The sequence below is a fragment of the Carcharhinus amblyrhynchos genome, chromosome X, assembly GCF_965287045.1.
Source record: "Carcharhinus amblyrhynchos chromosome X, sCarAmb.v2.hapA, whole genome shotgun sequence".
In the NCBI taxonomy this organism is placed as follows: Eukaryota; Metazoa; Chordata; class Chondrichthyes; order Carcharhiniformes; family Carcharhinidae; genus Carcharhinus; species Carcharhinus amblyrhynchos.
The window spans coordinates 6,465,576-6,480,843 of record NC_137359.1 but is presented as its reverse complement, the minus strand read 5'-3'; the positions used below and the strand labels follow the sequence as shown (position 1 = coordinate 6,480,843).

Sequence of the window (15,268 nt, the reverse complement as noted above, 5' to 3'; positions counted from 1 at the left end):
ATTCCCTCCTCCACCCAGTGTACATCAGCAGATGTGTCGTGCTCACCAGAGAGTGACCCAGAAGCCTCACCATTAACTGGACCCACCGACAGGTCAGTATCTGGATGGTGAGATGTGAGGTGGAAGCTGATGCCAAAACGGTGTCAGCCTCGGATGATGTGGGTGAAGGGACTTCTGAGGACTCGTCCGAGCTGTCTGGAGCCAGATGGGCAGTAGCCGCAGTGGGGGCCATGATGCCAGAAGGTCCCAGGGCTTCCGGATCTGTCCCTGTAACACAGGACACAAGGTTAAGGGCAAGGAAGGGAGAGGAATCCAGGACGCCAAATGCGTGATTCACATTTCTCCATTGAATATAGAACAAAGCACCAAGAAAATTACATTTCAGGAACAAGCCCTTCGACCCTCCAAGCCTGTAGTGACCAGACTAACCATCTGATTTGTAACCCCCTACCCTTCTGGGGACCATATCCCTCTATTCCCATCATAACTGTGAAGACAGGATCACTATTGTATCTGCCTCCATGATCTCCCCCGGCAGCGAGTTCCAGGCACCCACTACCCTCTCTGTATAAATAAACGTGCCTCGTACATCTCCTTTAAACCTTGCACCCGAAACTCGTGCCCCAGAGAAGTTGCCTCAAAGTGAGTGAAGGAATGACAGGTGCTCCTGTCTGGATGGCAGTCTGACCATGCTGTTACTGACAGCCTGTATCTCCCATCTCCCCTTCCCTGGACAGCTGCAGCACCCGCTCCTCCAAAGCGGGTGAGGACCTGGAGGTCTGACCATCCACCCCCTGTCTCTGCCCTCTCATGGATGCTATGGTCGGTCTTCTCCTGCGGAGACAGAAGGAGCCATGAAAGAAATGGCATGACTTCTGCAGAGTATTAGGTGGTGGCCCTTAAAGGGCAGTGGGGCTCATTTGGGGGGAATAGGAAGGAGGTGCTTGAGGGGCAGGAGCTGGAAGCGTGCTGGGGATCTGGGGGGAGATTTGGGGGAAGATACAAGCTGGGGTTCAGCACTCACCCTCGGATGAGGTCATTGACCTTTCTCCGGCACTGATCCCAGTTCGGGGGGGGGGCAGTGCCTTGGCACTGACCGAGGCGGTGACTGCCTCCCAGGCCACATTTCCATCAGCCCCTCTGGGTCTGCGTCCTCGGGGGGGTGGGGGTGTGTGTGTGTGTGTGAAGAGGGTGTCCCACCTCGCCTCTGCTGCATCCATCATCCTCCTCAAGTCACCGTCAGAGAATCGGGGAGGGCTGGTCGTGCGCACATTTTGTCCTGCACTGCCTGTCCATTTTAGAGTATTTAATGGAGCTGCCCCTGGTTAGGGCAAATCAGCTGCAAGCAGTTTGGGAGAGCTTTCGAGCAAGTTCCATGCGGTTTGCTTGTTAGCATTGAGGGGAAGGTAAGTGAGCACTTGCAGGTGTGCTGATGGGGAGAAGGGGCTGGTGGGGGGACCAGTGCCACAATGATTGGGGACAGGGGAGAGAGAGGGAGGTGTCACACAGCAGTCTGAGTCTGGAGGAGATGGGGACCTTGTGCAGGAGGGTCCGGGGTGGGGGTGAGGGGGATCACCCCGCCTGATATCTGGAGGGGGGAGGGTGGATCTCTCTGCCTGAGATCCGTCGGAGGGAAAGGGGGGGGTGTCTGCTACCATCCTGCCTGTGATCAGTGAGGGGAAAGGGGGGGCTCCGCTGCCACTCTGCCTGTGATCAGCGAGGGGGAAGGGGGGGGTCCGCTGCCACTCTGCCTGAGATCAGTGAGGGGGAAGGGGGGGGATCTGCTGCCACTATTATGGCTACATCATAGGCCAAATGTTAAATCTTGCATCGTTAGGTTTTTAAAAATAAACTATTTTTGGACCCACAGAGAATCCAGGTCTCTACTTCAGATCTCAATACCAGCCCTGGAAATTAAAAACTGAACTATTAGGCATAGGACCATAACTGAAGGACAAGATGCAGCTTTTACATTTGATTCTTAATTAATGTATTGGCAGGCCACAGTGATGACTGGGCAAGAAATCAGCAAAGTTCCGTCAAGGAAAGTGGATATCTCATCCAAAGCAGGAGGTGATATGGAATCTCAAGGAATTGTTCTCCCTACAGCAGTGGTGGTTGAGCGAAACAATGAAAGCAACATTTCCACTGAGGCACCAAAAGTTCCCAGAGGTTCTGTGCAACAGAACCACTGCCACAAGCCTACTGGTGAGCAGGATTTAATTTTTGAACACTCCTGGCCTGTATGCGTTCACAAGCAGCATTTCTGTTAACCTCATGAGAATCCCAACAATGTTTCTGTTCCATTTTTGAGAACGCAGTGGGACCTACTTAATGAAAAGAAAGTGGTCAAATTTACTAACCACGTATGTTAATTACAAGACAATAAATGATTAAAATTGTTTCTTCATGAGGTCACATAGAATCGTAGAGTCCCTACAGTGCAGGAAGAGGCCATTTGGCCCATCAAGTCTGCACTGACAACAATCCCATGTAGGCTCTATTCCCATAATCCTGCGCATTTATCCTAGCTAGTCCCCCTGACACTAAGGAGCAACTTAGCACAGCCAATCCACCTAACCTGCCCATCTTTGGACACTAAGGGACAATTTAGCATGGCCAATCCACCTAACCTGCCCATCTTTGGACACTAAGGGACAATTTAGCATGGCCAATCCACCTCACTGACACATCTTTGGACACTTGAAGGATAGTTTCTTATATTTATCATCTGTCATTCAGCGATATGTCATACAGATCAATGGAAGTATATATCTTTGTTTAAAAAGATTGTAATCACTTTCTGAATGCTGACTGAGTCCTTTTGTTAGACTTTTTGGAACCTAGACAATAAAATTGATAAAATTATAAATTGCCTTTGTCATAGAATGAACAACTGGAATTGTACTATGTCTGTTAAATTTGAGCTGCAATTATGACTCAGAAAAAGCTTTGTCTGTCGTACCTGCATATCAGTATCACATAAGAACACCACACAAGAAATAGGAGAAGGACTAGGCTAAACGGCCCATAGCGCCTGACCCGCACCATCCAATGTGGTTTTGGCTGATCTTGGGCCTCAACTCAACTTTCTCTATATCCATTGATTCCGAGAGACAAAAAGTCTGTCCACCCCAGCCTTAAATATATTCAGTGATGGAGCATCTGCAGTGCTCTGGGGGAAACAATTCCAAAGATTCACAACTCTTTGAGTGAAGAAATTTCTCCTCATCTCAGTTCTAAATGGTTGGTCCCTTATCCTGAGACTGTGTCCCCATGTTCTGGATTCCCATGATGTGGAGATGCCGGCCTTGAACTGATGCCAGCCTTGAACTGAGGTGGGCACAGTAAGAAGTCTCATAACACCAGGTTAAAGTCCAACAGGTTTATTTGGTATCACAAGCTTTGGAGCACTGCTCCTTCATCAGGTGAATGTACAATTGACTCAGCTGAGGAAGGAGCAGTGCTCTGAAAGCTTATGATTCTAAATAAACTTGTTGGACTTTAACTTGGTGTTGTGAGACTTCTTACTAGGTTTTCCAGCCAAGGAGAAACAACCTTTCAGTATCCACCCTGTCAAACCCAGTTAGAATGTTGTATATTTCAATAAGATCCCCTCTCATTCTTCTAAACTGCACAGAACATTGGCCCAATTTACTCCGACTCTCGTCATAGGACAGCCCCCTCACCCCAGGAACCAACCTTTGTTGTGCTACCTCTAATGCGAGTATATCATTCCTAAACTATGGGGACCAGAATTTCACACTGTATCCCAGCAGTGGTCTCACTAAAGTCCCATAGAGCTGTAGCAAGGCTGCTTTATTTGTGTACTCCAATCCCCTTGCAATAAAGGCCAGTATGCCATTTGCCTTCCTATTTGCTTGTTGTACCTGCATACTGACTTTTGCTGTTCCTTGCACAAGTACACTAAGTTTCTCTGAGCATTTAAGAGGTTTCACACCTCTTAAAAATATTCTACTTTTCTATTCTTATGACCAAAGTGATTAATTTCACACTTCTCCCCATTATCTTCCATCTTCTAACCTCTTACTTAAAGTGTATATAACTCTTTGCAGCCTCTTCCTGATCTCCTCACAGTTGCATTTCCATCTAACTATGTACTGTCTGCAAAGTTAGATACATCGCTCTGCTTTTCTTCTTTTAAGTCATTGATATAGATTGTAAGTACCTGAGACCTCAGCACTGATCCTTGTGACATTCTATTAGTCACAACCTGCCAACATGAAAAAGCCTTGTTTATCCATACCTTGTACTTCCTGTCTATTAACCAATTCCCTCTCTCTCACCCTGGACTCCTTTAGCCCCGTCTTATACGTTAATCTTTTATGTGGCATCTTATCGAATGCCTTTTGGAAATCCAAGTATACTACATTAACTGGTTCCCCCTTATGTGTTCTACTAGTAACATCCTCAAAAAACTCTAGTAAATTTGTCAAACAGGATTTCACTTCAGTAAAACCATGTTGATTGATCTAATTATAATCTGCTTTTCTAAGTGCATTGTTATTGTTTCCTGAATAATAGATTCCACCATTTTCTCAATGATCGCATCAGGCTAACCGGCCTGCCGTTCCTCATTTTCTTTTCGTCCTTTCTTGAGTAGCAATGTTCCAATCTGCTAGAATTGTTCCTGAATCTAGTGAGTCACAGCTGGCAATCTGTGCAGCTATTTAATAATGCTAAGATGTAGGCCATCAGTACCTGACTACTTGTAGACGTTCAGTCTCTTGAGTTTCTCTGGGATTTTTTTCTCTGCCAATATAAATAACCTGAATTTTCTCACTCTTATTAATCCCTAGGTTATCCTCTATTTCTGGTAGGTAACTTCTACTGTAAAGACAGACACAAAATACTTGTTCACTGTCTCTACTGTTGCATCATTCGCCATAATTTCTCCTGTTTCTGTTTCTAAGGGACTGATGTTTATGCAATGTCCTGACTATGTTGGGAGTTATGGGCTTTAAACAAAAAAAAAAGTGGGTCAGGATTCTCCCAAAAAAAATTGAGTGCCAAATTCACATAAAAACTGGAGTAAATATTGTTTTTTTTTAAAGAGGGATTTTCAAAATGTATCAGTCACTCTTTGTGCACTGCAGAGTGCCCTAGCTTGAATCACTCCAGAAATTGGGGCAGGGGCACTTCTCGTGGAGAGGTCGGTATCGTAGTGCTGAGCTGGTCACTGTATGTGTGCTGATCTGTAACTGCTGAGATTGGTGCATGTGCGGTAGCCCCGCACTGTTGGCCTCCTGGTCGCTGGCTAGCTCGATCCAGCTGCTCGATTCCACAATGGGACCCTTCCAAGCTCCCCCATGCTCCGATCGCTAGCTGCCTGGGTGGTTTTGAGCCAGCCCTGACCACCATCACCACCACCACCACAAAACCCCACACCCCTCAAAGTTCCAATCCCCCAGTACCTGCCAATCAGCCCTTCCCTCCCTCTGTCACCAATCAGCCCTTCCCTCCCTCTTTCTGTCACCAATCCCAACTGCAGTGTGACAGTGAACCCAACACCCCCCCCCCCCACCACCCAGCCACCCCACCCCCTATGCAAAATTGCACATGGCTCAGATAATATTCCAAAGATTATTAACTTTGAGGCTCTTTCTTAATTTGTGCCAAGCTCCTCGTACTGACTATGCAGAACCCCCTTCCTTGCCCTGTCTTATGTTGTTGGTACTACATGGACCACGACAAGAACGTCCTCCCTCTCCCACTGCAAGTTCCTCTCCAGATCTGAGCTGATGTCGTGAACCCAGACAACACAGGCACCTGGACTCTCACTCGTTGTGACAGAGAACAGTGTTATCCCCCATCAATCTACTGTCCCTACAACCATCATATTCCTAGCTCCCTGGAATGAAAATCTGAAGATTCAGAGCATCTTCTCCTGAGCTGGTTTTGTGGAGTTGAGCATTTTCTTGACCCTGCGCTCCTGACTTGGAAACAAATGTTCGGCCCTGCATGTGGTCTAACCCAGATTTGATACAGATTTAGCATAGCTTTCCCACTTTTCAATTCTATTCGTCTAGAAATAAAACCTAGTGTTTGGTTGCTTTTTATGACCTTGTTAAATTGTGGCACAGCTCTTAGTGATTGATGTATTTGTACTGCAAGATTTTTTTTGCCTGACCTAGATTTGCATCTTCCAAGTAATAAGTGGCCTTCCCATTCTTCCTACCAAAATATACTACGTCACCATATCTGTGTTAAACTTAATTTGCCAATTATTTGCTCATTCTATAGATTTATTAATGTCCTCCTGTAATTTGTTGCAGTTCTCGTTATTGACTATCCCACCAATTTGATGTCATCCATAAAATTAGAGATTGTTGATTCCAGAATCTGAATGATTAATGTAAATTGTGAACAACACTGATCCTTGTGGAACACCACTTTCCATCTTGTACCACTCTGAACAACTACACTAAACTGTGTTGAAGCTATAGTCCATCAGGCTGGCCTCTGTGCTGCTTACTCAGTGTATGTGCACAATCCTCCTCTCTTTATACTAGCTGAAATTCCAAACAGCTGAGTCAGACGCTGCTGACTACAGAACCAGTTGTAATGAGCTGCCTAATGAACAAACAATGCAGCTGCCACTAGTAGGTAGCTTGTTTACCACAGACTAAGATTGTAATAAACTACAAATTAATGTTTAGCGTAATGGTAAATGCAAAACTTGAGTAGATTTTAGAAAGAGATCAACTCTTAAAACACTTAGGCTGTAACCCTACCACCTCGCCTGAGCAGGAATCGGAGCGGGCGAGGTTCCCAGAATAGAAATCTCCGTTGGCCTTGGATGGGATTTTACAATCTCGTCCAAACGAGGCCGTAAAATCCCACCCTTAGAATTCCCTCAGTCAACAAATTCCCAATTGTACTCGAGGGAGTGCAGCCTCTGTTGAGGCTGTACTCCCTTGAACTGGCCTCCGTGCTGGTAGTTAAGGGCAAATCATGTTTAACTAATTTGATTAAGTTTTTTGGTGAGGTAGCAGACAGGGCTGATGATGAAATGCTGTTGGTGTAGTGTGTATGGACTTCTAAAAGGTGTGTCACTTAACAGACTTCATACTATGGCAATATGTGGCAATCAACAAACATAAGGGATTCTATAATTGCACATGTTTGCCTTCTGGGGGCTCATCAGCAAGTGGCATTCTCCAAAAAGTCTCTCAGAACATCCTTCAGGGGCTACCCAAGGTGGCGGTATGCTTTGATGACGTCTTGGTCACAGGGATTCCAGAACAGGAACAGCTGGCCAACCTAGGAGAAGTCTTACAGAGATTTTCCAGAGCAGGAGTTCACTTGAAGAGGATGAAATGTGTTTTCTAAGCAGTTGAAGTAACCCATTTAGACTACCATGTAGATGGCAAGAGGTTACATCCAGTAGAGAGTAAGGTAAAGGCCATCAAGGAGGCACCAACCTCGAGGAACACCATGGAGTTAAAATCTTTCCTGGGATTAGTTGATTATTATGGAAAATGTATTCTGGGTTTGGCTTCCATGCTGGTCCCCTTGCATGCGCTACTACAAAAATATCTGAGATGGTCCTACGAAGCTCCACAGGTAGAAGCTTTTTCTAAGGTTAAATGTCAGTTACTGTCATTTAACGCATTTTGACCCTAAGAGAGAACTTCTTTTAACCTGTGATGCTTTCCCCTATGGTATTGGTGTGGTGCTGTCACATCGCTAGAAAGACAGGAAGGAAAAGCCAGTCGTAGACACCTCCGGCACCCTTTCGGATGCAGAGCAACAGTATTCTCACATTGAGAGTCATATTTGATGTGAAGAAGTTAATTCCATAGGTGTACGGTAAAAGATATTTATTATTACTGACCATAAACCCTTATTGGGCCTCTTCAACGAAGACAAGACAATTCCACCCCCCCGCCACTGCTTTCATTTGGATACAATTCTGGGCCTTGTTATTGGTCTTCTACAAATATCTTCTGGAACACTGCCCTGGATCTAGGTAGCTGATGCTGATGCGCTGAGTTGTCTCCTGTTGCCCACAAGCCTGCTCTTTTTTCAGCATTGGAAGAGGTTGTGATGATTGAACTTCTTTAGAGAGTTTGTCTGTGTCAGCAAGGCAGATTAAAGCCTGGACCCACAAAGACCCAACCTCATCCAAAATTAGGTACATGATCTTACATGGTGAGATCCAAGGACATCTGCCTGAAGAAATCCCTCTTATTAAGAAGAGGCTGAACTGAAGTGTTTAAGACCTGATTAGGACGTCTGCTCAAGTTCCAAGCAGCAGAAAGGACCTCCTCGCAGTGGGGTGCTGGGAGAGATATAGACCAAGTAGGGGAGGGATGTTATGATGATCACAAAGACCATGGGAGATCATCAGTAGATCTCCCCGTATGCTTCATGGAGTATGAGCTGCCTTATTGAGCGCGTGGTGGCTCACCCAGTGGGAAGCAGCCAATGGGGGTTTTCAAGCCCTGACTGGAGTTGGAAATCGCAAGGTAAAGACTGCCTGACTGTAAGCTGTGGGAGCGACCCTTTCTTTTGATGCAGAATAAAGGGTGTTGGTGACAGGAAACTGGCGTTTGCTTGCGACAATAACCATGGAACCATTATCGAATGTCAGAAAAAATGTCACTAATGTCCTTTAGAGAAGAAAATCAGCTATCCTTACACAGTCTGGGTGAAGCCAGAGCCGCAGCAATGTGGTTGATTCTCAACTGCCCTCTGAAATGGCCGAGCGAGACACTCAGTTTAAGGGCACTAGGATGGGCAATAAATGCTGGCCCAGCCAGCGATACCTCCATCCCATGAACCAATAATTTAAAAAAATGGGTAAAGTGAAAACAATACTTCCTTCAGTATGACTTCTCAAGACCGTTTTTATATACCTTTAAATAAACCTGTTTATTCCTTCAGTCAAGGTTAATGAAAGGTCTGACACATTCATATTATCTTTTTTTGGCCTGTCTGGGATGGGAGCATCTTACAATTATCAAGCCATTTGAAGAATCCGTATTAATAATAGGTACTGATCATGTAATGTGCTTGTGATTATAAAAGTAACAAACTTCTTGTGTTAGACGTTATATTCCCATACAGGCTTCCTATCACATCTATTAATGAAATATTATTCTTTAAATATTACACAGTTAAGGCTATTTAACTAATCTGGATGATTTCCAATAATGTAAATTTAGTTTTTTTAAAATGGTATTTGTCAATTTTGCACAAAATGCAAAGTGACATATGAATTCAGACAACAAAATGATTGTCACACTAAAACTACTGATTTTGAAACTACCAAAAGTGGTTAGGATCTGGAATGTAGGCTGGAACTCTACAAACTCATCCGCCACGGAATTGGGGGAATCTCCATTGATCTCAGGCGGGAATTTCCGGACTCACTCGAGCGAGGCTGTAAAATCCCACCTGTACTCTCTCATGGTGTGGTGGAGACAGATTTACACTGTGATTTGTTAAGATCTGGAATATACTGTCTGAGAGTGTGGTGGAGACAGATTCACACAGTGAGTGGTTAGGATCTGGAATGTACTGTCTGAGAGTGTGGTGGAGGCAGGGGCAGTTGAGACTTTTGAATGGAAATGTAAAGGAGCAGTTTGCAGGGATATGGGGAAAGGTTGGGGGAGTGGGCTTCACTGAGTTGCTCTTGCAGAGGGCAGCAGATATGAAAGGCCAAATGAGCACTTCCAGTGCTGTAAGCAGCGCATAATTTTAAACTGGAGATATGAGGCCCGATTTTACCATTACATAGCTTCCATTTTTGCGTGCAAAAGCTTTGTAAAGTTGGGCGTGAGGCAATTAATGCGATCCGCAGATGGCCACTTTACCAAGGCCCAAAAATGGCCATGAATCAAAGCGCTCCAAACATAAGAACATAAGAAATAGGAGCAGGAGTAGGCCATCTAGCCCTTCGAGCCTGCCCCGCCATTCAATAAGATCATGGCTGATCTGTCGTGGCTCAGTTCCACTTTCTCGCCCTCTCCCCATAACCCTTAATCCCCTTGCCTATCAAAAACCTATCAACCTGCGTCGTAAATATATTTAGCGAGGCAGCCTCCACCACTTCAACGGGCAGAGAATTCCAGAGATTCACCACCCTTTGAGTGAAGAAGTTCCTCCTCAACTCCGTTCTAAACCGCCCCCCCCCTTTATCTTGAGGCTGTGCCCTCTGGTCCTACTGTCCTTTCTAAGCGGGAAGAGCCTCTCCACCTCTATCCTATCCATCCCATTCATCATATATGTCTCAATGAGATCTCCCCTCATTCTTCTAAACTCTAACGAGTACAAGCCTAGTTTATTCAGCCTCTCCTCATAGTTCAACCCCCTCAACTCCGGAATCAGCCTAGTAAACCTCCTCTGCACTCCCTCCAAGGCCAAAATATCCTTGCGTAAGTGCGGCGCCCAAAACTGCACACAGTACTCCAGCTGCGGCCTCACCAGTGCCCTGTACAGTTGCAGCAAGACCTCCCTACTTTTATATTCAATCCCCCTCGCTATGAAGGCCAGCATCCCATTCGCCTTCCTGACCACCTGCTGCACCTGCAGGCTGGGTTTTTGCAACTCATGCACAAGGACCCTGAGGTCCCTCTGCACCATCGCCTGCTGCAGTTTTTCGCCACGTAAGTAATAGTCCTTCCTACCATTATTCCTACCAAAGTGGACCACCTCGCACTTGCCAACATTAAATTCCATTTGCCAGTTCCTGGCCCATTCGCCCAGCCTATCTAGATCCTTCTGCAGACTTTCCACACCCTCCGCACAATTTGCCGTTCCACCAATCTTGGTGTCATCAGCAAATTTTGACACCATACACTCGGTTCCCTCCTCCAGATCATCTATATAAATGGTAAATAGCTGAGGCCCCAGCACCGACCCCTGGGGCACTCCACTAGTCACCAACCGCCAGTCTGAATAGCACCCATTAACCCCCACTCTCTGCCTCCTATTTGACAGCCAATCCCCTATCCACGCTAACACCCTACCCCCAACTCCATGCCCCCTTACCTTCTGTAATAACGGGCGCGACGGCGATTTAAATGTATTTACGTGCATTGAAATTGAATTAATGGGCTGCCCGCCTAACTTTACCGGCATTTCCCCCTTTACCACCGCATTGGCCGTCCAGATTTGGCGTGAAACAGACATGCTGGGCAAAGGTGTGTTTTGGGTGCTGCAGCTTCTGAACAGTAAGTTCAGAGCTTCCAGCGGCTCTCTGACTCAGATCAGTGGTGGAGGGGAGTGGGGGGGCATATCATGCTCTAGTGACGGGGAGGAGGGAGGTCAGATCATTGTCTGATGAGGTGGGAAGGGAGGAATGCCAGATGGTTTTCTGGTGTGGGGGAGGGAGGAGGTAGGTGGGTCAGATGTATTTCTGTTGGGGCAGGGGTGGGGGGATCTGCTGCCACTCTGCAGGCGATTGGTGGGGTGAGGCGGAGGGTGGAGACTCACGATTGGTCTGGGTAGTGGGGTGGTTGGGTTGATAAGGGGGGCAGTTATGTTGTGGGGGTGGGGTGATGTCTTTGGGGGCCATTGCTCCCAGGCCCCTTTTCCCCTTTTTGCAGCCCGGGAGCGAAGTGACAGGGACGCATTTTTTCAAATTTTCTTTCTCTGCACTCGCGCAGTTGAAGGCTCCGATCGGAGCTGCAGTGTTCTGGGCGCGATAAGCACCGCCCAACAACACGCTTCACTCCCACGATTTATTTTTTGAGGCTAAGTGCTTCGCTTAGCGCCTGAGAACTGTTTTCCAAGTCGGATCTGAATTGTGCCCAGATTCAGCACTTGGAATCAAAACGGTAAAATCGGGCCCAGTGTCTGTACAACATTATCTCTTGGGCTGATCTTGCAAACAATTCTTTGTTGTATACAGTGGAATAGAAGTGGGAGTGTGCAACCAAGTGGAAAAGGGGATGATGTCACCAGAGAAGAAATGAATAAAGATGGAATTCTCCCCAAAAAATTCAAAGCATACCGTTCATAGAGAAGGAAAGGAGCGGGTGCAGAATGTAGTGTTACAGTCATAGCTAGGGTGTAGAGAAAGATCAACTTAATATTTGATTTGATTTATTATTGTCACGAGTATTGGGATACAGTGAAAAATATTGTTTCTTGCGCACTATACAGACAAAGTATACTGTTCACAGAATACATAGAGGAGAAGGAAAAGAGAGGCTGCAGAATGTAGTGTTACAGTCACAGGGTGTAGAGAAAGATCAACTTAATGCAAGGTAAGTCCATTCAAAAGAGGACAGCACAGTAGCACAGTGGTTAGCAGTGCTGCTTCGCTGCTTCACAGCTTCAGGGTCCTGGGTTCGATTCCCAGCTTGGGTCACTGTCTGTGTGGAGTTTGCACATTCTCCTCATGTCTGTGTGGGTTTCCTCCGTGTGCTGCAGTTTCCTCCCACAGTCCAAAGATGTGCGGGTTAGGTTGATTGGCCGTGCTAAAATTGCCCCTTAGTGTCCTGAGATGTGTAGGTTAGAGGGCTTAATGGGTAAAATATGTAGGGATATGGAGGTAGGGCCTGGGTGAGATTGCAGTCAGTGCAGACTCAATGGGCCAAATGGCCTCTTTCTGCACTGTAGGGTTCTATGATTTCTATGAAAAGTCTGATGGCAGCAGGGAAGAAGCTGTTCTTGAGTCAGTTGGTACGTGCCCTCAGACTTTTGTATCTTTTTCAGAACAGAAGAAGCTGGAAGAGAGAATGCCCAGGGTACTTGGGGTCCTTGATTATGCTGGCTGTTTTTCCGAGGCAGCGGGAAGTGTAGACAAAGTCAGTGGATCAGAGGCTGATTTGTGTGAAGGATTGGGCTGCATTCACGACCTTTTGTAGTTCCTTGTGATTTTGGGCAGAGCAGGAACCCATACCAAGCTGTGACACAACCAGAAAGAATGCTTTCTATGGTACATCTGTAAAAGTTGGTGAGAGTCATAGCTGACATGCCAAATTTCCTTAGTCTTCTGAGAAAGTAGAGGCGTTGGTGGGGTTTTCTTAACTATAATGTCGGTACTGGAGCAAATCCCATTGTTTTTTTCAGTGTGAGTTTAGAGAAGAATCTCCCACACTCTGTGTACTGCTGAGTGCTCCAGTATGATTCACTCCAGAAATGAGTGAGTGGGGCCTTTTCCCACCCAGGGGGCCGACAGCATAGCGCTGAGCGGGCCACTGTGCAGGCACTGATGTCAGCACCGACATGCTACTGTCTACTGGCCTCCCTATTGTGCCCAGCTAAATCACTGGCCAGCCCCGTGGCCCCCGCAATGCCAGCTCTCTAATCTCCCCAAGGCCCAATTGCTGCCTGGGCCTGCTAATTGTATTTAAAATATGTAAACATTTATTTCAATAATTTATGTAGCTCCCCACCGATTTACGGCATGCAGTTAGTGCTGCTGGATATCCGATGCTGAAAGATGCTCTCGGGGTGGGACGCCCAGCGTGGATCGGGTGCCGTTGGAATCTCCCAACCTGCTGTGCTAACTTTTTAGTGCAGTGGGATGGGAGAATCACTCCGCCCCCCCCCCCCCCCCACCCACCCCCAAGATTTTATGTATTTGCATTGTTATCAGAGTAGTACAATTAGTGCTCTGCAATCTGTATCACATTACATATAGTAAGAGATTGCTCTTTCCGCTTTGTGCTCCTTTTTTCCATTGTTGACTCACAGCGCCAAAGTTTGGGTTCGATTCTCAGCTTGGGTCACTGTCCGTGTGGGGTTTGTACGTTCTCCCCGTATCTACACGTGTTTCCTCTGGGTGCTCCGGTTTCCTCCCACAGTCCAAAGATGGGCAGATTAGGTGGATTGGCCATGTTAAAGTGCTCCTTAGTGTCCAAAGATGTGGAGGTTAGGTGAATTGGCCATGCTAAATTGCCCCTTAGTGTCCAAAGATGTGCAGGTTAGGTGGATTAGCCATGGTAAAGTGCTCCTTAGTATCCAAAGATGTGTAGATTAGGTGGATTGGCCAATACAAATTGTCCTTTTGTGTCCAAAGAATCCACTCGTTGACTGTGACTGTTGAATACATGAGTCAGCGTATAACTAGTGCATTGAAAATGGGCAGTAACAACATCATGTGTCCTATTTTTCATCATTATGATAAAAGTAATGCTGGACATGAAGGATGCTGTTGTGCTCCTGGCATCCAATGATGCTGTAATGGGAGAGAGGATTTCTATTTTAAGCAGTCCTCTACAGCAGTGAATTTGAATCTTATCAGTTGCATCTGGGACCATGTTAATTTTATTGTTTGAGAAATAAAGGGATTCCTTTGAGATGGCACTGCTCCATTACTGTAGGCAGGGAGCCTGTCAAAATACTTAAATGAGCTTTGTTCCTACTTGTCGTGTCAATAATGTTTTCAAAAAAACACCAGTGTTGATCTCTCCTTTCTCAATTTATGGTACTATCTTCTAACAGATTACATTTCTCCCAACGTGTTCACCTTCAAAGCTTTTCCCTGCAAGTCTACGACTGATATCAAATGAAACGATTTCTACTTTCCAGCTGTTCCATAATTAAATTTATACTTTTGAGATTTTTCTCAGCTATCTATGTGTATTATGGTGGTACATGAAGGAATTCTCAACGTTTACTTTGGAAAGAAGAGATACGAAAGTAGATTGAATACATTTTAAGTGGGGAATCCAACTGACATTCCACCACTGTGCTGTGCTCATGAGTAATATTGTTTCTGGTTTATCACTGCTGTGTCTTTCAGAACAAGTGGATGCAACACCACCATCTGACCCAGCACCAGTTAATAAAGTGCAAGCACAACAGTCTGTGCTGCCCCCAGCACCCACAGTGTCTCAGGTAACTCATTCGCTAAAAATGTGTTCTTCACAAAGATTAGGATTTCATCGGATTTGTTCCCACTCGTGAAACAATTGAAATGAGAGGGCACAGATTGACAGTAATTTTCAAAAGTGATATGAGGTTAAATTTTTTAATGCCGAGTGCTTAGGGTCTGGAATGCACTGCCTGAGAGTGTGGTGGAGACAGTCAAAACATTCAGAAGGAAATAGACTGTTATTGGAAGAAGAAGAATGTGAAAGGTTATAGGGAGATTGTGGGCGAATGGCAAAAGATGTATTGCTTATACAGCGAGCCAATGCAGGCATGAGGGGCTAAATGACCTCCTGTGCCGTAATAATTCTGTGAATCTATGATATACCACTGCCACTGGATCTCTGCCATTTATTTAAGACTTGTGTGTGCAGATGATGCAAACATCAAATATGATTCTATTCCATCTTATTTT

The 15,268-nt window shown here is 45.8% G+C and overlaps 1 protein-coding gene across 1 annotated transcript in view; it reads left to right on the top strand.

Annotated features, from left to right (window-relative positions):
- pou6f1 (POU class 6 homeobox 1) overlaps nucleotides 1–15,268 on the top strand; it is a 129,243-nt gene that overhangs the window by 36,451 nt on the left and 77,524 nt on the right. The window contains exons 3-4 of the mRNA XM_080217969.1: nucleotides 2,001–2,208; nucleotides 14,726–14,820. Coding sequence (XP_080074095.1) covers nucleotides 2,001–2,208; nucleotides 14,726–14,820 — 303 coding nt within the window. The remainder of the gene's footprint in view (nucleotides 1–2,000; nucleotides 2,209–14,725; nucleotides 14,821–15,268) is intronic.